Source organism: Acanthochromis polyacanthus, chromosome 3 (assembly GCF_021347895.1).
Source record: "Acanthochromis polyacanthus isolate Apoly-LR-REF ecotype Palm Island chromosome 3, KAUST_Apoly_ChrSc, whole genome shotgun sequence".
Classification (NCBI taxonomy): domain Eukaryota; kingdom Metazoa; phylum Chordata; class Actinopteri; family Pomacentridae; genus Acanthochromis; species Acanthochromis polyacanthus.
The window spans coordinates 45,078,451-45,101,505 of NC_067115.1; the positions used below are offsets into that span (position 1 = coordinate 45,078,451).

Genomic DNA, 23,055 nt, shown 5'->3' on the forward strand with positions numbered 1-23,055 from the left:
CTTAGAACAATCAGCAACAGTCCAAACCTTGTGATCCCAGTAAAGAGTAACCAGGCTTTCCTCTGCCTTTCCTTGATGAAGGGCTTCTTCTTGCCCTGTGGGACTTCAGACCAGCTTCAACAAGTCGCTTTCCAACTGTCCTTGCCCACAAGTCCCATTTCTCCACAGTGTTCACTCATTTTTAAGGTCCCTGGAGGTCTGAGGATGATTCCTGGTGGTAGAAAGAAGTTTCCTGACCAGCCAGCAGTTTGGTAGAATCATGCTAGGTTTGTTTTCTCTTGGTGTAATGAACGGCTGTCTTGGAGATCTTCAGTTTTTTCTCTACCCGTCTCTCCCTCATGATGTCTGCCTTTGTGGCTTCACATAATTCTTTAGTTTTAGGCGTTATGTGAGAGCTGACAGCTTCTGAGTTGTTCTACGGCTTGAATGTCAGCAGGAAACCACTGTAGGCCTTTACATGTGCAGTGCTGCCGATGACATGAAATGAGACCACTTTGTGATCCTAAAGATCGATATTTTTCAGTTCCCCTCACATGGACTCTCTGACTCTCTATGTCCAGTTTGTCTATAAATGGAGCAGACATTCTATCTAGAGGAAAAGTCTGGTCAGTTGATACAGAGTAACTTCATATGGTTAAGACATGATCAAATGGAAGTCTGCACCAGCCTAAAACTCAAAGATATTCCATGAAAAAAGAGAAAAACTTTGTATCTCAAACTCTGAACCATTTTATTGTTTTCATCTTTTAACATCATCCATCACCTGCAGAGTAAACAAAAACAAAAGTCAAAAAGAAAACCAACAAAGTGACGCTTCACTGTCAGTATCGGTGGCGGCGGTGCAGAAAACAAACACTTAGCCTTTGTTTAAACAGGAAACCAGAAAAGTACTGTCTATGTGGTGCTCTAAAAACTCTCATTCTATTCCTAAGAAAATGGGCATCAGCTTTCAATAATAATAATAAAGGACAAACGGTGTGAACAGTATGACAATGCAAATAAATAAAATTGAAATAAATAATTCAAAAGTATTTTCTAAACAGTGCATCTACACACAGTTCTTCTGCCTTGGCGGAATTAAAAAACAATTTTTTTGCAAATTAAATTCAACAAATAAAGACCAAGGCTTCACTAAAACAAAACAAATGCATGAATAAATGGTATGTTTAGGAGCATACGGCTCCTATAGGAAAATAATGGAACACAAGTGGAAGTTTTACACTTTCAGGAATAAGGAATATTCTAAGAATACGATTGGAATTCTGAAAACAATGTCAACATTACAAGACAGTCGCAGGTTAGAAAGAGGAAATAAGCCTGAAAAAGTCATATCAAAACAATTAAGTTGCCATTATACAAAAAAAGTTTTTATTATTCAGAACAAAGATGGAATTTTGAAACAGACAAAGACTGTTAAGGCTTTCAGACGGGAGATTCTGCTGTTATTTCATTAAACACAGATTATTACTGATTGACAGCGTCTATGTAAAGCTGCTGTATGTGTGGAGAAATGTTGTCCTAAAAGCTGCTATGTGGAGCATTTTACCATCAATACATTTAGTAATCGCTTCAATAAACATCTACACCAGGTCCCACTAAACCAGGGGTGTCCAACATGAGGTCCGTGGTCCAAAAGTGGTCCTTTATAGTAAAACTATAAATTTAAAATCATTTCTAGACCATGACAAGTTGTTTGGATCAGAAAGTTAAATACTAGATTGTTCTTTGTTCTTTTGTCGTTTGTCTCATTTCTGTAATATTTTCTTGCTTTTGTTGTTTTTTTTGTCTGACTTTCATCTCATGTTTTTGTCGTTTGTGCATTTTTTTTTGTCACTTTGTAGCTTTTTGGTCAATTTTTTTGTCTCTTTTTTCGTTTTGTTTCCTGTCGTTTGTCAAATATTTATCTAATTTTTGTAATATTTTGTCTTGTTTTTGATGTTTTTTTGTCTCTTTTGGTCTGACTCTTGTCGTTTTGATCATAAAGTAAAATATATTTTCAGAATGGACTTTTTTTGCACTAAAACAAAGGAACCATTAGGAATTGTGGTTATTTATTGGTTATCATGCTGTGGTTTTACTGGTTTTACTGGAGATCAGACTGGACTGGATGTGGAACCTGGACTAAGATGAGTTGGACACCGCTGATCTAAAGTGTTTCCAGGTGATTAATAACATATTCCTATTTCACAAATACGTTGCGACTTTTAACAAATGTTTGTCGTTCTATATTGCCGTATTTACTGTGGACTGTGTCATGTAGTGTATAATGCGGTCTGTGCTCTTTTTATCAGTGTTGTTGGTCCTCTTTGTCTACTTTTACTGAAAAGTCCAACCAGGGACGGGAGTTAAAGATGAGCTTACCGCGATACGCTCTACATGCAGGACCTCAGATGTTTTCTATGTTAATGTCATGGTCCCTGATCATACAAATACATAAATAAAAAAATAAACAAATGATCAAACATAAAAGTAAACCACTCGTTAAATGAATGTACATCAGGATCCGAGGTTTTCCCACTGAAACCAGATGTTTGGAGTTCTTCTCTTCATCTGACAGTGGCTTTAATAATCGCTGTGTAATGTGGGGACTTCTGGAGTAAGAAAGTGAAAATGTACTGGACCACTAAAATGACTTTTTTCTGTAGAGAGTGGATATTACTTCACATTTACGTGAAGCAGCTGCTAACTGACAGAACGTTAGCTTAGCTTAGCTTTGAGCCACTTAGATTACATAGAAAACATAAAAATGAATGGAATATGTTGGACACATCTGACCCCACACTCACTGACAAAACACGGTTAAATTAGGAAATATACCGGAAAAGAACTTGTTTGGATGTTTCCCTCTCATTCTACTAGTGCTAACTGACGGACGTATTCCTCTCTGTATTCAGGTACGGATAAAGCAAAGTTACAAAGGATTGTCAGGCAGCTTATAGTCAGTTTTGGAAGCCGTGTTCTAACTTGTGACGTTACGCTGCCTCCCTGTGGAGACGTACAGTTTTACTGGTGCAACCCTGTTCACATTTCTTTTCCACTAGCATCGACTCGACTCGGTTTGTGAGGTCTGGCAACAGCGACGGTTCGCATTGCTTTCCACAGAATTTGGCAAAACAAAAAAGCAGGTATAGCAGCAGGTATACCATCGCTTCCATGTCCTCCATGGCTGTGCTGCACACTAATGACGTTTATGGCCGCCGTGATAAGACGACTCCACCCACGATGAGGTGGAACTCAGCTGGAAAGGAAAACCACAGAAACCGAGTCGAGTCGAGCTGAGTAGGTGCAAGTCAGTCCGAAATAAACTAAACCACTGACAAGATGTAAACAGCAAAACCAAAAAAGGAAGCCCTGATGATCTCCATCAGAGCTGGAATAACAGAAGGACCAGGAGTGCAGCTCTAAGAGGAAAACGTGGGTAAAACTATGGTGTAAGTACGCATGTTGAATTAAGGGAAACAGCTACATGCAGCACCTTCATTCCTCAAGAAGTCATCATAGAAAACTTCTTGGCACTTCTTTTCCTTTTAGTTTTTTCTGATTGTCTGTTGGCTCAGTGTTTCTCTTCATATCCTTTACATTCTCGTATATCAACAAAACATTCATCACCTTTGCTTACGCCTCGTTTCTCTGACTCCCCTTGCCTTTCCCGTACCGATTCATCCCCAACACACCATCTATCTTTTCCATTTCCATTTCCACTCGTGCCTACCCGTCCTCAGTCTCTCTAAGTCACTCCCAGAAGATGTTGGTGATATCAGAGTCCAGGCTGAAGATCCAGATGACTAGTGGTGCAGAGATCAGGACGAATGACCAGGACACGTCCTTCACCGACTGATGTATCCTCGTCATCACCGTGCCGACCAATCCCACGCGGGCCCTCGCCCTCTGCAGCTCTTCTTCTTCTTCTAGTGTCTATTAAAGATTTAAACAAGGAGAGGGAACACAACGAGGGTTAGACAAAACATCACTGGAAAAATGCCCCTCTCAAAACAAGAAAGAAAAACTCGTTTCAAGGAACTTTTACTTGAAATAAGTGAACAAATCTGCCAATAGAACAAGTGAAAAATGGCTCGGTAAGACTTCCTGAAATAAGTTATGATATTTAGAATACTGAGATCTTAAAATTAGCTGGAAAACTTATTTTAAGCTCCATTTACCAGGATTGTCAAGCTTAGGTGTCTTAAAATAAGCCAGACATGCTAAAAAAGAAGCAGTTTTTCAGTCAAAAATAGATTTTTACTTTCATGTAACCTCCTAATTTGAGATGTATTAACCCTCCTGTTGTCTTCATTTACAGGCACCAGAAAATATTGCTTCCTTCCCTGAAATTTTTTTAAAAAAAAAATCAGCAAAAAAATCCTCAAATTTCTAAAAATTTGCAAAAAATTCAGGAAGAAAATTCCAATAATACCTTAAAAGTTTTATCCCCCAAATTTAGCAAGAATTTTTAAAAAATATTTACAAAAATGAGTAGAAATCTTCCTAAAAAATCCTAAAAATATCTAAAGTGATTCCATATATATCAGCAAAATGTCTAATATTTCACATTCACATAAAAACCAACCAGAATCCAGCGAAATTTGCTGGATTCTGGTTGGTTTTTATGTGAATGTTCTTAAGAAAAATTTGTAAAAAAAAATTTTCCACAAAAAAATGTTTAAAAATTTCCCAAAATTGTTGAAAATGTGGACATCAGAAGTTTCACTGTGAAAATATTAAAACGGATCAATTTGACCCGCAGGACGACACGAGGGTTAAACTTTTGAGCTTTCTTGTAAAATTCAACTCAAAACAAGATAATTTCAACATTGTTTGATTTAAAACAAGCTCCTCCATCTTGCTGAAATGTCACTTGTTAAGTCAATTTCTTGATTGAATCTTCAATCATGTGGGACGAGACGTTTTGACTGAAAATAAGACAGACTTGGCAGTATAGCACTTTGAGATCAACACAACTGCTGAGGTCACTTCCTCTCACCTGGATCTGGCTTCCTGGTTCGATGTATGTCCGGGCCATGAACTTCAGGGCCTCGTCCATCAAGATGACAGGAAGTGACATCTTCAACACCACCACCCACTGAGGCCAGGACAGCGGGCGTATCTGGAATATCACCTGGAGAGGCAACCATCAAGGCACGTTGAGTTTTTGGGTGTTGTAGCTGCTAGATAAATATAGTTTCCTAAAGTGCCAGAAGGTTTCACTTACAGGGAGAGGGTCTACATATAGAATGAGGAAGTGTAGGGTCATGGAGAGGCATATGGCTCCCACCAGCCAGGGGTTGGACCAAGGGGGCATCTTCAGCAAGGACTGGTTTTCTGAAAGACTGGAAAGTACAAGAGACGGTTCTTTTGCTGTCTCCATCCTCGTCATATGGAGCTTTCCTGACTTCCTCATATTTAAAGGTGTGTGATTTTCTTCCTTACCTGTTCAGAGCGTTGCACATCTCTATGGTAACCAGGACGGACAGAGCCATGGTCATCGGATACGGAGACTCAAAGACGGAACACTGAACACCAGCAAACTCGGCGTGGCCTTCACTGCACTGCATATAATGGGACTGAGGTACAAACAGCTGCATAAATAACACGGATACTGCATGTATGACATTCTATCCATGAGTAGAAATAATTAGAATACTGTCAACAACAAAGGACAATATTCTTTATCTTCTGGCAGAGTTGATGATTTACCTTCAACGTTCTCCGTCTGTTTCTTAAAAAGCAACAAAGTGTCTTTTTCTTTCATGATGTATTATGAACAAAATAAATTACCAGTTGATAGAAGGAGACTTTTGGTCCATCGTGGGCTGCCATAAACCACCAGGCAGCAGCTCCGACAGTGGCTGCTCCAACGTAACCTACAGAAAAACACAACTTGGTCAGTACTTACAAACTGGTTCATGGAGGTTCAGATTCATGAAGTACACTTCCCTCCAAAAGTATTAGAACAGTGAGGCCAGTTCCTTTAGTTTTGCTGTAGACTGAAAATATTTGCTGATACGAGCCATTTGGTCCCTGTACAGCTGTGTCCTCATACTCGGCACAAAGACAGACTGGTTTCCAGTGGGTGTTGGACTCTACCAGGGCTGTCCCTCATCTCTGATCCTGTTTGTGGTCTTCATGGATCTCAAGGATCAGCCGGGGTGAGGAGGGTGTTCAGTTTGGAGACCTCAGGATCTCAGCTCTTCTTTTTGCAGATGATGTGGTTCTGTTGGTTCCTCAGACCTTCAGCAGCACTGGAGCGGTTTGCAGCCGAGTTTGAAGCGGAGGAGATGGGGATCAGAACCTCCAAGTCTGAGGCCATGGTTCTCTGATGGAAACCAGTGGATTTCTTCTTTCAGGTTGGGATAGAGTTGCTTCTGGAGTTCAAATATCTCGGGATCTTGTTCACCAGTGATGGGAAAATGGAGCGTGAGATGGACGGGTCAATTGGTGCAGTGTCAGCAGTAATGAAGGCGTTGTATCGAACCATTGTGGTGAAGAAGGAGCTGAGCTTCAAGGAGAAGATCTCAGTTTACCATCCATCTACGTTCCAACCCTCACCTGTGGTCATGAGCTCTGGGTAGTGAACCAAAGAATGAGATCATGGATACAAGCGTCTGAAATGAGCTTCCTCTGTAGGGTGTCTGGGCTCAGCCTTAGAGATAGGAGGAGAAGATCAGACATCTGGAGGGAGCTCAGAGTAGAGCTGCTGATCCTTCACCTCTGAAGGAACCAGTGGAGGTGGTTTGGACATCTGATTCTGATCCTCCAGGGAGACTTCCTTTGGTTTTCTGAACACGTCCTCCTGGGAGGAGACCCCGAGGTAGATCCAGAATCCTGTGGAGGGATTATAGATCTCATCTGGCCTGGGAACGCCTCGGGATCCTCCAGGAAGAGCTGGAAAGTGTTGCTGGGAGGAGGAACATCTGGAATGATCTGCTTCATCTGCTGCCTCCACAGGTGGAAGAAAATGGATGGATGGATGGATGGATGGTGGATGGATGGATGGATGGATGAAAACATTTTGTTTGACATCAAACGATGAATATGAGACCAGAGATCAACATTTCAGATTTTATTTCCAGGTGTTTACATCTGGATCTGATACACAACTTAGAAGACAGCATTATGTGTAACAGAACACCACATTTTTAGGTGAGACAAAGTATTGGAACAGAACTAAAGTGAATCAGATTTAATACTCGGTTGTAATAACTGCATCAAACCTGTGACCCTCTGACATCAACAAACTTTTCCATTCTTCTGTATTGCTGCTTTTTCAGGATTCCACTGCAGATTCTTTCAGCTGTAGTTTGTTTTGGGGGTTCCTCCCTCCAGTCTCCTCTTCAGCAGGTCAAATGCAGCTCTACAGGGTTGGAGATTGACTTGTTCGGTCTAAAACCTTCCACTTCCTGCGCCTGATGAACTCCTCTGTGTGTTCTGGGTCTTTCTCTTGCTGCATGATGAAGGATCTCCCAATCACTTTGGTTGAATCTTTCTTTAAATTTCCAGAATAAACGTTTCTTTCTCCAGACTTCAGTCTTTCATCACTCTGGTAAAGGTTCCTCTTTGTCTCTTCAGTCCATAAAACTTTGAGGCTCATCTCTGTACTTTTGGGTTAATTCCAGCCTGGCCCTCCTGTTCTTCTTGCTAATGACTGGTCTGATCTTCTGGTGGAGCCTCTGAACTTCATCAAGTCTTCTGCCAACAGTAGGTTGTGAAACCTTCACTCCTGCCCTCTGGAGGTTGTTGCTGATGTCACTAACAGTTCTTTCCTTACAGCTCTCATAATGTTTCTGTCATCTACTCCTGCTGTTCTCCTTGTTCTACCCATCTGTTCCTTAGTCCACCAGTGGTTTCTGTCTTCTTCAGGACGGTCCCAATGGCTCTACTGGCTATGGACAATGTTTGGCCTCATTGTTCTAAAACTTCAGGAGGGGAAGATGGGCTAAAAGCGTGTCAGAAATAATCTACAATATAAACATGACAGGAAAATAATGCACACTAAACAGATATTTTTGGATTACTTTGATTTAAAATATTGAATCTGGAACCTAATGGTCTCTGTGAGCAGAGCTGCTTGTTTAATGATTGATTATTAAGCCTTAATTATTCCATTAGGTGTCTGTAACGATAACCACACCATCATTAATATCTGACCCAGCGTCGTCACTCACATCCAATGATCAGGTAGCGACAGAACAACCAGCTGGAGATAAGAGGCTCTTTGGGGGAGCGGGGAGGACGAGACATGATGTCCAGGTCTGGAGGGTTGAAGCCCAGAGCGGTGGCTGGGAAACCATCGGTGACCAGGTTGACCCACAGCAGCTGGACTGGGATCAGAGCTTCAGGCATGCCCAGGGCCGCTGTTAGGAAGATACTGGGGAGGAAAGAGCAGCACATGGAAGAGAATTAGAGGATTACTTAAACCAGCAAAGACAAACTCATCTTAGTTCAGGTTCATCATTCAGTACCGGCCTGATCTCCAGTGGACTCAGCGCTCGATTTAGACGGTCGCCAGGTCGCCATTTGCGACTAAAAACCGATTTTGTCGACCAAAAATGACAAAAAACACTCTGGTTAGGGGCCCAAATATTTTGATTTGGGCTACTGACCTCCAAATCCAAGTTTCAGGGATGGCAATTTTCCGCGGATCCGTGGATTTAATTTAAAATTTGAACACTTTATTGTCGCTGATGTTAACGTCGTTAACATCTCGCGGACTCCGTCGGATCCAGAACCAGCCCAGAATGTGGTGGCGGCATCCGGAGGACAGCACCAACTGAGCCTGAGGACCGCGAACGGAAAGCACCAAGCCACCGGAGCTGCTCTCTCCGGTCACAGACTTTTTTGGCCACTAAAAGTCGATTTTGGCTCCTAAAAATGTCTAAATTGACGGATGTTGGTGGCCCAAAAATGTCATTTGGGCGACCGGACCTCTCGGCCTTAAATCGAGCGCTGAGTGGACTGCACCAGTAAAACCAGTAAAACCGCAGCATAATAACCTATAAAAAACCACAACTCCCAATGGTTCCTTTGTTTTAGTGCAGAAAAATACACACGTGGACAAAATTGTTGGTACCCCTCAGTTAAAGAAGGAAAAACCCACAATTCTCACTGAAATCACTTGAAACTCACAAAAGTAACAATAAATAAAAATTTATTGAAAATTAAATAATCAAAATCAGCCATCACTTTTGAATTGTTGATTAACATAATTATTTAAAAAAACAAACTAATGAAATAGGGCTGGACAAAAATGATGGTACCCATAACTTAATATTTTGTTGCACAACCTTTTGAGGCAATCACTGCAATTAAACGATTTCTGTATTTGTCAATGAGCGTTCTGCAGCTGTCAACAGGTATTTTGGCCCACTCCTCATGAGCAAACAGCTCCAGTTGTCTCAGGTTTGATGGGTGTCTTCTCCAAATGGCATGTTTCAGCTCCTTCCACATATGTTCAATGGGATTCAGATCTGGGCTCATAGAAGGCCACTTTAGAATAGTCCAACGCTTTTCTCTCAGCCATTCTTGGGTGTTTTTGGCTGTGTGTTTTGGATCGTTGTCCTGTTGGAAGACCCATGACCTGCGACTGAGACCAAGCTTTCTGACACTAGGCAGCACATTTCTCTCCAGAATGCCTTGATAGTCTTCAGATTTCATCGTACCTTGCACACTTTCAAGACACCCTGTGCCAGATGCAGCAAAGCAGCCCCAAAACATTACTGAGCCTCCTCCATGTTTCACCGTAGGGACAGTGTTCTTTTCTTCGTATGCTTGGTTTTTGAGTCTATGAACATAGAGTTGATGTGCCTTACCAAAAAGCTCCACTTTGGTCTCATCTGTCCAAAGGACATTCTCCCAGAAGCTTTGTGGCTTGTCAACATGCATTTTTGCAAATTCCAGTCTGGCTTTTTTATGAGTTTTTTTCAGCAGTGGTGTCCTCCTTGGTCGTCTCCCATGAAGTCCACTTTGGCTCAAACAACGACGAATGGTGCGATCTGACACTGATGTACCTTGGCCTTGGAGTTCACCTTTAATTTCTTTGGAGGTTGCTCTGGGCTCTTTGGATACAATTCCAACGATCCGTCTCTTCAATTTGTCATCAATTTTCCTCTTGCGGCCACGTCCAGGGAGGTTGGCTACTGTCCCGTGGGTCTTGAACTTCTGAATAATATGAGCCACTGTTGTCACAGGAACTTCAAGCTGTTTAGAGATGGTCTTATAGCCTTTACCTTTAAGATGTTTGTCTATCATTTTTTTCGGATGTCCTGGGACAATTCTCTCCTTCGCTTTCTGTTGTCCATGTTCAGTGTGGTACACACCTTTTCACCAAACAGCAGGGTGACTACTTGTCTCCCTTTAAATAGGCAGACTGACTGATTATGAGTTTGGAAACACCTGTGATGTCAATTAAATGACACACCTGAGTTAATCATGTCACTCTGGTCAAACAGTTTTCAATCTTTTATAGAAGTACCATCATTTTTGTCCAGGCCTGTTTCATTAGTTTGTTTTTTTAAATAATTATGTTAATCAACAATTCAAAAGTGATGGCTGTTTTTGATTATTTAATTTTCAATAAATTTTTATTTATTGTTACTTTTGTGAGTTTCAAGTGATTTCAGTGAGAATTGTGGGTTTTTCCTTCTTTAACTGAGGGGTACCAACAATTTTGTCCACGTGTGTATGTTCTTAGTTACAAAGCTGCAAAAAAATGACAAACAAGAGAAACAAGACAAAAAATGACAAAAGCAATGAACACAATGACAAAAATGTGAGACAAAGGACAAAAGTCAGACAAAAAAACAATAAAAGCAAGACAATTACAAAAATGAGAGACAGAACGGCAAAAAATGAGACAAACGACACAAACAAAACAAAAAAAGAGACAAAAAAATTTGACAAAAAAGTTACAAAGCAGCAAAAAGAAGGCAAACGACTGGACAAAAAAATACACAAATGACACAAAAGAGACAAAAAATGACAAAACTGACGAAGATGACAAAAACGTGAGACAAACGACAAAAGTCAGACAAAAAACAACGAAAGCAAGATAAAATATTACAAAAATGAGGTGCAAAACAAGAGACCAAAAATTACACAAAAAAGTTACAAAGCTGCAAAAAAATGGACAAACAAGACAAAAATTACACCAGAGACAAAAAATGACAAAAGTGATGATTAAAATTACAAAAACGTGAGACAACTGACAAGTCAGACAAAAAATTACAAAGTGACAAAAAATGGACTAAACGACACAAAGACAAAAAAGGGACAAAAACGAGGCAAAAAATGACATAAATGAGAAACTAAATGACAAAAAATAAGCAAACAACACAAACGAGACAAAAAAGACAAAAAAAACAACAAAAACAAGAAAAAATGTTACAAAAATGAGACACAAAACAACAGAAGAACAAAGAACAATCTACTATTTTACTTTCTGATCCAAACAACTTGTCATGGTCTAGAAATGATTTTAAATTTATACTTTTACTAATTTACAATCTGCAGTTAATGTCTTCTCTGTAATTTTTACACTTTGAGGGCCGGATTGGACCCTCTGGAGGACCACTTTTGGACCACGGGCCTCATGGTGGACACCTCTGATCTTCATGATAACTGTCTGAAGGAGGTGTCGTTTGTACTCACCACACCACCTCTCCGATGTTGGACGATATGAGGTATCTGATGAACTGCTTCATGTTGTTGTAGATGGCCCGGCCCTCCTCTACTGCAGCTACGATGGTGGAGAAGTTGTCGTCAGCCAGGATCATCTCAGAGGCCGACTTGGCCACCGACGTGCCGCTGCCCATAGCGATGCCGATCTCTGCCTTCTTCAGGGCCGGAGCATCGTTCACACCATCGCCGGTCTGAAGCAATGAAAGAGAAGAAGATGATGCTGTTGTAGAGGTCATCAGCACACCTGTGGCTCTGCTTCCAGGTGACGCTCTCACCATGGCGGTGATGTCACTCAGGCTCTGCAGGTACTCCACGATGCGGCTCTTGTGGGCCGGTTCCACCCGGCGAAGCAGCGTACGCTCCGACAGGCCTGACGCTGGAGGTGAGGAGGCAGCTCGTCAAACTCCCTCCCCGTCAGACCACTGGTGATCCCGGTTCCCTCCTGTTCCTCCTCCTGCTCCGTGATGATGCCCACCCTCCTGCAGATAGACAGGGCCGTGCCTTTGTTGTCACCTGGAGGAGAACCACAAACTTCACGTCAGAGATTGAACTTTTCTCGCTGCTGAATCTTTAGCATTGGTGTGCATATTATTAGTGTTTTTGGTTGGAACTCTCCTGGCTCGGTGACACCTAGTTCTGGTTATCTCCCATTACTTTCTGTTGCTCACTGACTTGAATCTGATAACTACTTCCTGTTCCATGTCACTTCCTGTTGTGTTTGTTCTGTGGAGGCCGATAGAGCGGTCCCATTTTAATCTTCACGGTCATCTTTGTCTTTGTAGAACCAGAAACTACTGGATAAAAGCAGGTATCTGAGAGAATCCTGAGGGTTTCCAGTCCAGATGTGTCTATCTGATAAGCTGGGATCACTGGTCTAACCTACTGGATTCTTTCTGCCTTTCAGCCAGTGGAGCATCTCATCCAGGATCTCTGCAGTACTGGAATCAGACATCCTGCCCTCTAGTCAGAACTAAACCTTACTGTCATTTAGTGATTAATATATCACAAGACATCAACTCTGTATGATTAGAAGCTCTACATTCAGACACTTTATCCTGAGCAAAGAATCTCAGTCCCCACTCCCAGATTTTAGCATTTAATCTTCTTTGATTTATACTGTTGACCGCATACAAGCACAAACAGAACTTATTATGTATTTACAAAATAACAAAACTTTTCTGCTGTGCTACGGACATTTTGCCATTTCTAGTTAGTCGTTTCCAGCATGTGAACGTTACGCAGCTGTAACCACATCCTGCAGACAGCTCACAAATTCTTATTTAGTTTGATGTGAAAGAAGTTTTGTTGAAACATTTTGATACAAATCGGATTCGATAAATGTGGGAAATATAGAATTTCAAACTGAGTTACACACATGGATGAATGGATGATGGATGGATGATGGATGCATGATGGATTGATGGATAATGGATGGATGGATGCATGGATGGATGATGGATGCATGATGGATTGATGGATAATGGATGGATGGATGCATGGATGATGGATGATGGATGGATGATTGATGGCTGGATGATGGATAATGGATGGATGGATGATGGATGCATGATGGATTGATGGATAATGAATGGATGGATGATGGACGGATGGATGGATGATGAATACCTGTATGGATGGATGTACTGTACAGTGTATAATGAGTATTTAAATCTTTGCGTAGTGAGCTGACCTGTGATCATGATGACTCGTATTCCAGCTTGCCGACACATCTGGACCGCACGAAGAACCTCCTTCCTGGGGGGTCCAACATTCCCACACAGCCAACGAAGGTCAGGTCCGACTAGGGACAATCAAAGTGATGGAGAGGAAGCACAGAGAAATATTTCTGCAAAAGTCAACTTGTCATTTCCTTATTTAGACCAGGGGTGTCCAACATGAGGCCCGTGGGCCAAAAGTGGTCCTCCAGAGGGTCCAATCCGGCCCTCAAAGTGTAAAAATTACAGAGAAGACATTAACTGCAGATTGTAAATTAGTAAAACTATAAATTTAAAATCATTTCTAGACCATGACAAGTTGTTTGGATCATAAAGTAAAATACTAGATTGTTCTTTTGTGTCTCATTTTTGTGATATTTTGTCTGTTCTTTTGTCTGACTTGTCATTTATCTCAAATTTTTGTCGTTTTGTTTCTTGTTTTTGTCCTTTTGTGTTTCCCTTTTGTTTCGCTTGTGGTTTTTGTCTTATTTTTTGTCATTTTGTGTTTTGCTTTATTTGTTGTTTTGCATCATTTTGTGTTTTTATGTCTTGGTAGTTGTCCATTTTTGTCGTTTTGTAATTTTTTTTATTGAATATCGTTTGTCTCATTTTTTTGTTGCTTTGTGTCTCATTTTCGCATATTTGTCTGGGTTTTGTTGTTTTTTTGTCTTTTTTTATCTGACTTTCATCGTTTTGATCATATAGTAAAACTGGTCCACTGGAGATCAGACTGGGCTGAATGTGGCACCTGGACTAGAATGAGTTGGACACCGCTGGCTTAGAGTCAATGTTAACGACACATCCCAGTTCTCTTTCAGCAGACTGAAGTGTTCTTTTTTGTCATTATCCTCACCTCGTAGTCTGCAAAAGCTGCTGAGTTCTCCAGGTTGAGCTGTGGATGTCGGGGGGCGTATCCCTGGTTGCCATGGCGAGGCATCGCAGCGTGTCTCGGCCCGACCCCCACTCCCGTACGGTGGACAGGACCTGTTCTCGGACCGCCGGGCTCAAAGGCACACGAGCCGAGCCGCCGACCCGGATGTAATTACAGCGTTCCAGGACGCTCTCTGGAGCTCCCTGAGGAGGCGAGGTGAGATGGATCAGGACGGAAACGTCTCCTGAGAGCCAGTAGAGGACCTAATGTCTGCTTGGGACAGAGGTGGAACTTACCTTGACGAACATCTTGGATCCAGAGGTGAACCTGGGGAGTTTAGTGGACGAGCAGAAGACGGACATGGACTTCCTGTCTCTGGAAAATTCCAGCGTCAGCTCCTTTCGCATCAGCTGCTTGATCACCTGAAAACAACCGATGAAAAGAGAAGTATGGTAAGGATGATGTACTTCCTCTAACTCAGAGGGTCCACCATGAGGTCCGTGGTCAAAAGTGGTCCTCCAGAGGGTCCAATCCGGCCCTCAGAGTGTAAAAATTCCAGAGAAGACATTAACTGCAGATTGTAAATTAGTAAAACTATAAATTTAAAATAATTTCTAGACCATGACAAGTTGTTTGGATCAGAAAGTAAAATACTGGATTGTTCTTTGCTCTTTTGTGTCTCATTTTTGTAACACTGTCTTGTTTTTGTCCGTTTTGGTCTGACTTTTATTGCTTTGTCGCGTTTTTTGTCATTTTGTGTTTCCTTTTTTTCCAGCTCGTTTGTCTCTTTTTTTTTCCTCTTTGTTTTGTAAAATGCAGGGATGGGATCAGCAAGTTCTGATTTTAGCGGAAAGTTGTTGGGGGGGGGGTGCGGCAGCGGCGGCGCAGCGACTTCCAATCACTGGGCCATTTACAATCGTCGTTAACAAGCTATCGTTAACGTCGTTACCATCGCGCAAAGTGTTCAAACTTGTGAAATCAGCGTTCAAATAAATGAAATCCGCGGTACATTCCCTCCCTGAAAAAAAGTGGAATTCCGCGAATTCGCGGAAAAATCACATCCCTGAAAATGTTCTCCATTTTTGTTGCTTTTTTGTCTGACATTTGCCGTTTGTTTCTTGTTTTTGTTGTTTTGTGTTTTGCTTTTATTCATTGTTTTGGGCATCATTTTTTTTCTTGTTTCTCGCTTTTGGCCTTTTTTTGTGGTTTCGTGTCGTTTGTCTAATTTTTTTGTCATTTTGTTTCTCACTTTTGTCGCTTTGTGTCTTATTTTTTTATATTTTGTCTTGTTTTTGTTGTTTTTTTTAGTCTTTTTTGCCTGACTTTTGCTGTTTGTAATTTTGTTGTTGAATTTTTCGTCTCCTTTTTTGTTTTGTTTCATGTCGTTTGTCAAATTTTTTGTCGTGTTGTGTCATGTTTTGTAACGTTTTGTCTTTTGTTGTTTTTTTTGCTCGACTTTGCTATTTGTCTCATGCTTTTGTCATTTTCTTTCTTGCTTTTGTTATTTTTTGGTCAATTTTTTTGTTGGTTTGTAACCTTTTTGTATAATTTTTTGTCTTTTTATGGTTTCCTGTTGATGGCCTCATTTTGTTTCTTGTTTTTATCGTTTTGTGTTTCCTTTTGGTCTCACTTGTGTTTTCTGTCTTATTTTTGTCATTTTGTGTTTCGCTTCATCAGTTGTTTTTGTCTCGTTTTGTTGTATTGTGTCTTTTTTTGTCGCTTTATGTCTGGTTTCTGGAATACTTTGTCCTGTTTTTGTTGTTTTTTTGTCTGACTTTTGTCATTTTGATCATAAAGTAAAATACATTTTCAGAATGTACTTTTTCTTGCACTAAACCAAAGGAACCATGAGGAGTTGTGGTTCTTTATCGGTTATCATGCTGTGGTTTTACTGGAGATCAGACTGGGCTGAATGTGGAACCTGGACTAAGATGAGTTTGACTCTCCTGATTTCTTTCTTTCTCACACGTGTAGAGCTTACAGAACAGCAGGCTGTAGCTTTCTCGGCCAGGCTCAGTCCTCCCAGGTTGGAGTCAAACACGTTCATTTTCTCCACCAGACAGCAGAGGGCGGTCTCTGTTGCCTCGCCGACCTTCTCGTACACACCCTTAGCCTGAAGAGAAGTCAGAAGGACGCTTTTAGCTGAGCTGTATTTGGAACAAACAATCCAAACCAGACTGCAGCTGTACAAGTCTGGAGACCATACATGGTGATGTGAGACAGTCCTGTTTGCATCATTTCCCACCTCGTTATAGTCCAGTGATGAGTCATTGCACAGAGCACAGATGGAGGCCATCTCCACCAGGCCTTCAAACTGACTGCACTTCACCACCGAGCCGTCCTTGTAGCTACAACGATGAGGACAAAGAAAAGAGAAAACAAATGTATTCATGTTAATAAGTGTGGGCTCTCATAGTCCATAAACTGTTGGAAGGTTTTGGGATTATACTGCATGTTGAAGGTTACAGACACTTACACTTCCCCCTCAGGAGCATAAGTAGATCCAGTCACTGTAAACTCACTGAGGCTGCAGTGTTCCCCCGACACACCGTCCACGACAAACATCTACACAAACGCACACAGACAGAGACAGAGCATCAGTGCATCTGTAAATGTAGATCTGAACCGTGCTGAAATCTCAAATAGAAGCGTTGAAATGGCCTGATGCAGATAATGAGGGTGCAGACAGAAAATGTTCTCACCCTGCAGACGGACATCTGGTTGGTGGTCAGCGTTCCTGTTTTATCGGAGCAGATCACCGAGGTGCAGCCCAGCGTCTCCACTGAAGCAGGCAGCGGACGATGCGTTCTTCCTGGCCATCCTCCTGGTGCCCAGAGCCAGGCAGGTGGTGATGACTGCTGGAAGGCCTGGAAGGAAACACCAAACATTACAGCTGAAGAGAGGAACAGGTTCAACACATGCCTGACCGAAGACACCTCTATTCACACCTTTAAGGCAGATGATCTTGGTCACTTGTCAGGCGTTTAGGAAACCAGATTGCAGATTACAGAATATAATGACAGCCAGAAGAGGGAGTCTTTATGTAGTTGTACCATCCTAAAACCAACCCACTAGCTGCCATGCTACAAACAAGCTACCAGAAAATTCACTTGCGACAGCGGATCCCGACCAGGAAGCTTAAATCTGAGCAGCTGACGACTAAAATCTTTTTAAAACGTCTTAACATTTTAGTAAAACAACCGGAAGTTATAATTGTAGCAAAACAAGCAGCTAAAGCATCTGAGAGTATTTAGAGAAGTATCTAATTTGTCTTGTTTTTGCCATTTTGTGTCTCATGTTTTTGTCGTTTTGTGTTTCATGTGTTTTTGCCTTACTTTGTCATTTGTGTTTTGGTAGTTAAGTGGGTTTTTTGTGTCTCACTTATGTCATTTGTCTATTTTTTTTCATTTTATTTCTCGCTTTTGTCATTTTTTGTCAAATTTTTGTTGTTTCTCCATTTTTTGTCACTTCTAACTTCTTTGCCTAATTTTTTTATCCCTTTTTTGTTTTGTTTCATGTTATTTGTCTCATTTTTTTGTTGCTTTGTTTCTTCGCTTTTCTCGTTTTGTGTCTTGTTTTTGTAACATTTTATCCTCTTTTTGGTTGTTTTTTGTCATTTTTTATCATAAATCAGTTATTTTGTGTCTCATTTTAGTAACATTTTGTCTTGTTTTTTGTCATTTCTTGTCTGACTTTGGTCATTGGTCTTATGCTTTTGTTGTTTTGTTTCTTGCTTTAGTCGATTTGTGTCTGCTTTTTTGTAACATTTGTATCATTCATGTTTAACCTGTTATTGATTGTTTTCATGGCAGTAATTTTTATTATTTTGGACATTTCACTTCAGTGTCTAACAGATTTGAATTGTACGTTCCTAGGTCTGACCTCGTAAGATTACTGGCGCCACTTTCACAGAAATGCGATCAGGATCAGGTCACATTAACAGAACAGAGAGCATATGTGAACGCGTCTAAAGGGATACCTGTATTACACACACCAAGAATGAAAATGTATAACAAGCACACCGCAGAAACTTAAAAAACTTACCAAGTCAATTCGGCTTATTTTCAGTCTAAATGTCTCATCCCACTGGATTTAAGATAAATTCACTTAACAAGAGACATTTCAGCAGATGGAGGGACGTGTTTTAAGACAACGCATCTTAAATATGTTGTTAAGTCAAACAATCTTGAAAATATCTTGTTTTAACCCTCGTGTCGTCCTGCAGGTCAAATTGACCCGTTTTACAGTTTGAAAGTGTGGGGAAAAATTACAGTGGAACTTTCACATTTTCAATTTTTTTTGGGAAATGTTTGAACATTTTTTGGTGGAAAAAAGAAATGTTAAAAAGATGTTTCTTTAAGAAAAGAAAATAGAAGTTTTACTGATGTGTATGTAATCACTTTAGATATTTTAGGATTTTTTTGGAAGATTTTTATTTATTTTTTGAAAATATTTACAATTTTCTTTTTTTTTTTTTGCCAAATTAGGGAGCCTAGCCGCGCTAGACCCATGTTCTGAATTCTGAAGGCACAAGGGTCTAGGGCCACTTATCAGGGAGGGAGGCGGGCTAAAAGGTTGTCTTCAATCCCTCAGCAGCAATTGGGTAGGTATACAACCAATCAGCTCAACGAATAGGCTGACGTAGTTTCCTAGAGCGCCGGCGGATTGTGGCTAAGTCCCATTAGCTTCCCAACCAGCGGAGCCAACTGGTATATTAAGGATTTGCCATATCCCGTCGGCATAAGTCCAAATACGTCTTTCTTCTCAATGAAACACTTCAGTGCCGTCCTTTTTTATCTTTCAAGTTGAATTTTAGCTTCAAATCTTTAAGGGCTGTGGCCAAAGTCGAGTCGAAAGATAACTGTTTATTGTGCGCTGGTTGTTTCTGTCAGAATCGTCGCGCCTCTGTCGTCACGTCGTTACGCCCGCCTTCTGACTCTACACTTCATGGTGATTGGTCCGGCCAGTTTTAGGAGCATCCAACCTCGAGCCTTATGGAGGGTAACTAGACCCACCCTGGCTTTGAATTAAATTCGTTGCCGTGGGTTGTCTAGCACGGCTAGACTAAAATTAGGGGACTCTTTTTCTTAAAAATGAAACTTTTAATCGAATCTTTTAAGGAATTTTCTTCCTAAAGATTTTGCAAATTTTTATAAATTTGAGGAATTTTTTTGCTGAATTTTTGGATTTTTTTCAGACAAGAGAACAACATTTTTTGGTGCCATAAATGAGGACAACAGGAGCGTTAACCCTTTAAGCTTCAGTCAATTCCAGCCGTTTTCAGTACAAAAAAATCGCTAATATTCTATTTTTAAATAAAAAAAATTACGAAAAATACAGGGAATATTGGACGGGCATCGCGAGGTGCTTTTCCTTGAAAATGACCAATTTGGGGATTTTATACCGACTTCAGGACGTGTTTTGGATAAAATAGTTTACTGGCTTGTGTCATCTGGATGTAAAAGGTTGGATTATGGCCGTTTTTTGTGGAATCTTTTTGTTTGTGTGAATAATGAACGTGGAAATGTGAGTCGCGCTGTGTGCGTTGAAGCCGTGTATAGAGAACGGATGGATGAATATTCGTTTTTGTCGGACAAATGTGTTTTTCTCACCCGCTGTGGTAATCGCATCTGAAAGTGGTTTATACCGGCGGATTCATGAGAATCTAAGCTTTCCATCGGCGTATAGTGTTTGTATAATCGTGTTTGCAGCCGTCGGACATTCTGGAAATTCCTATGCAAATTAGTAGGTGTACCGCCGGCGGTACACTGAAGCTTAAGGGGTTAAGACACCAAAGCTTGACAATCCTGATAAAATATAGCATAAAATAAGTTTTTCCAGCTAATTTTAAGATCTCAGTATTCTAAATATCATAACTTATTTCCAGAAATCCTTACCAAGCCATTTTTCCCTTGTTCCATTGGCAGATTTTTTTCACTTATTTCAAAGTAAAAATTCCTTGAAATAAGTTTTTGTTTCATGTTTTGAGAGAAGCATTTTTTCCACTGTAAAAATAGATAAGATGCACGTGTGGAGAGGAAGTGATGTTTCTGCACAGACAGATCAGAAGTCAGACCTTCTGGTACTGCAGCGACAGCCAACGCGACGGCAATCTTGAAATAATAAACTGCTCCTCTCAGCCAGCTGCCTCCATGGACCGGGTCGCTGAAATGTCCCACATTGATGGCCCACACGGCCACACAGATCACACTGATGACCTGGAAGGTACAAAAACACAAACATAAATGGAGACATACACTAAACATTACACAATAGGCGTGTTTTATAAGTTGAAGCCCAAAGTTTTTGGACACAGGTTCTTGCCTTAGACAGCTGTTCTCCAAACTGGTCTATCTTCTGCTGCAGTGGAGTCCTTTCAGAGTCAGTGGAGGCCATCTCATCTCGGATTTTCCCGATCTCCGTCTGCACCCCAGTTGCCACGACAACCCCTATGGCTCGACCCGCTGCAATATTGGTACCCTGTGCAAATATGACGACGGGCTTAATATGACTTTTTGGACTGTAGGAGGAAGCCGGAGCAACCAATGAGTGATAAATATGGCTACTTAAACTCACAGAGAACAGCATGTTCTTCTTGTCCTGGTTGACGGCTCTGGGATCCGGTACGGGGTCGGTGTGTTTCAGCACCGACACAGACTCCCCTGTCAGGATGGACTGGTCCACCCTGAGTGTGGTGGAACGGATGGAGGTCAGCCTGATGTCAGCTGGGACCTTATCACCAACTGTGGTGGGGATGGGGGTAGAGAGACACAAAAACATTCACTTAGATCAGGTCAAATGTGGTATTTAGTGGAAGTTTGTAAATATACTTTGGTTTAATCTTCTCCATCACTAAAAAAAAACTGCTCAGGAACACAACACTCAGGCCAAGATGTGACCTTGTTACCCAGATCTGGCCATTGCTAAAACCAACTATAGGTCGGGGACGCAACTGAGCTGAGTGACTTGTGGAAGTCATCTTTTTCACTATACCGAGAAATTGGAGGTACTCCACAGACTTATTCAGGAGTTATTCGAAAGTGCCAACAATGGGCATCAGAACTGGACCACGGAGCAATGGAAGGTGTCCTGGTCTGACGGATCACGGTTCCTTTTACATCACATGGATGGTCAGGAGCGTGACTTATCTGGGGAACACATGGAATCAGATGCATTATAGGAACACATACCACCTACCTAAGCATTGCTGCAGACCATCTACACCCTCTAATGGAAACTGTATTCCCTGATGGCTGTGCCTCTTTCAGCAGGATAATGATCCATGCTACAAAGTAAAAATGGTTCAGGAATGGGTTTTGAGGAGAACAACAACCAGTTTGAGGTGCTGACTTGGCCTCCAACTCCCCAGACCTCAATCCAATCATGGATCTGTGGGATGTGCTGGACTAACCAGTCTGATCCATAGATGCCCCACCTCACAACTTCCAGGACTTAAAGGATCTGCTGCTAACATCTTGGGACCAGATACCACAGAACACCTTCAGGAGTCTAGAGGAGTCCAGATACCACAGAACACCTTTATGGTCTAGTAGAGTCCAGATACCACAGAACACCTTCAGGGTCTAGTAGAGTCCAGATACCACAAAACACCTTTATGGTCTAGTAGAGTCCAGATACCACAGAACACCTTTATGGTCTAGTAGAGTCCAGATACCACAGAACATCTTTATGGTCTAGTAGAGTCCAGATACCACAGAACACCTTTATGGTCTAGTAGAGTCCAGATACCACAGAACACCTTCAGGAGTCTAGAGGAGTCCAGATACCACAGAACACCTTTATGGTCTAGTAGAGTCCAGATACCACAGAACACCTTCAGGGTCTAGTAGAGTCCAGATACCACAGAACACCTTCAGGAGTCTAGAGGAGTCCAGATACCACAGAACACCTTTATGGTCTAGTAGAGTCCAGATACCACAGAACACCTTCAGGAGTCTAGTAGAGTCCAGATACCACAGAACACCTTTATGGTCTAGTAGAGTCCAGATACCACAGAACACCTTTATGGTCTAGTAGAGTCCAGATACCACAGAACACCTTCAGGAGTCTAGAGGAGTCCAGATACCACAGAACACCTTTATGGTCTAGTAGAGTCCAGATACCACAGAACACCTTCAGGAGTCTAGTAGAGTCCAGATACCACAGAACACCTTTATGGTCTAGTAGAGTCCAGATACCACAGAACACCTTCAGGGTCTAGTAGAGTCCAGATACCACAGAACACCTTCAGGAGTCTAGTAGAGTCCAGATACCACAGAACACCTTTATGGTCTAGTAGAGTCCAGATACCACAGAACACCTTCAGGGTCTAGTAGAGTCCAGATACCACAGAACACCTTCAGGAGTCTAGTAGAGTCCAGATACCACAGAACACCTTTATGGTCTAGTAGAGTCCAGATACCACAGAACACCTTTATGGTCTAGTAGAGTCCAGATACCACAGAACACCTTTATGGTCTAGTAGAGTCCAGATACCACAGAACACCTTCAGGGTCTAGTAGAGTCCATTCTTTGACGAGTCAGGACTGGTTTGGCAGTGGGACCACCACAATATCAGACAGGTGGTCATCTTCTGCCTGATAGGTGTACATAGCATGTATTTACATTAAAGAGAAAATTAGACGTGTAGTTGTGTGATTCAAAGGTCGGGAGGAAGAAGCAAGCATGTGACCAGAAGGTTTGACGTGAAAAAGCAGCTCTTGTCCTCCTCTACCACCATCATTGTGATTCCCTTCAGCGAGGCCCATCAGCCCACTGCTCTAGAAAACCAGACTG

The 23,055-nt window shown here is 41.5% G+C and overlaps 1 protein-coding gene across 1 annotated transcript in view; it reads right to left on the reverse strand.

Moving 5' to 3' along the window:
- Window positions 1-713: 713 nt before the first annotated feature.
- LOC110972286 (sarcoplasmic/endoplasmic reticulum calcium ATPase 2-like) overlaps window positions 714-23,055 on the reverse strand; it is a 39,728-nt gene continuing 17,386 nt past the window's right edge. Inside the window, 22 exon segments of the mRNA XM_051946438.1 lie at window positions 714-3,915; window positions 4,982-5,116; window positions 5,210-5,327; window positions 5,428-5,561; window positions 5,776-5,861; window positions 8,163-8,365; window positions 11,644-11,864; window positions 11,949-12,019; window positions 12,022-12,186; window positions 13,364-13,429; window positions 13,432-13,474; window positions 14,242-14,291; window positions 14,294-14,462; window positions 14,556-14,681; window positions 16,241-16,372; window positions 16,505-16,607; window positions 16,736-16,824; window positions 16,962-17,061; window positions 17,063-17,126; window positions 20,336-20,477; window positions 20,584-20,739; window positions 20,836-21,002. Of these exon segments, the coding sequence (XP_051802398.1) occupies window positions 3,733-3,915; window positions 4,982-5,116; window positions 5,210-5,327; window positions 5,428-5,561; window positions 5,776-5,861; window positions 8,163-8,365; window positions 11,644-11,864; window positions 11,949-12,019; window positions 12,022-12,186; window positions 13,364-13,429; window positions 13,432-13,474; window positions 14,242-14,291; window positions 14,294-14,462; window positions 14,556-14,681; window positions 16,241-16,372; window positions 16,505-16,607; window positions 16,736-16,824; window positions 16,962-17,061; window positions 17,063-17,126; window positions 20,336-20,477; window positions 20,584-20,739; window positions 20,836-21,002 (2,723 nt within the window). The 3' untranslated portion in view covers window positions 714-3,732.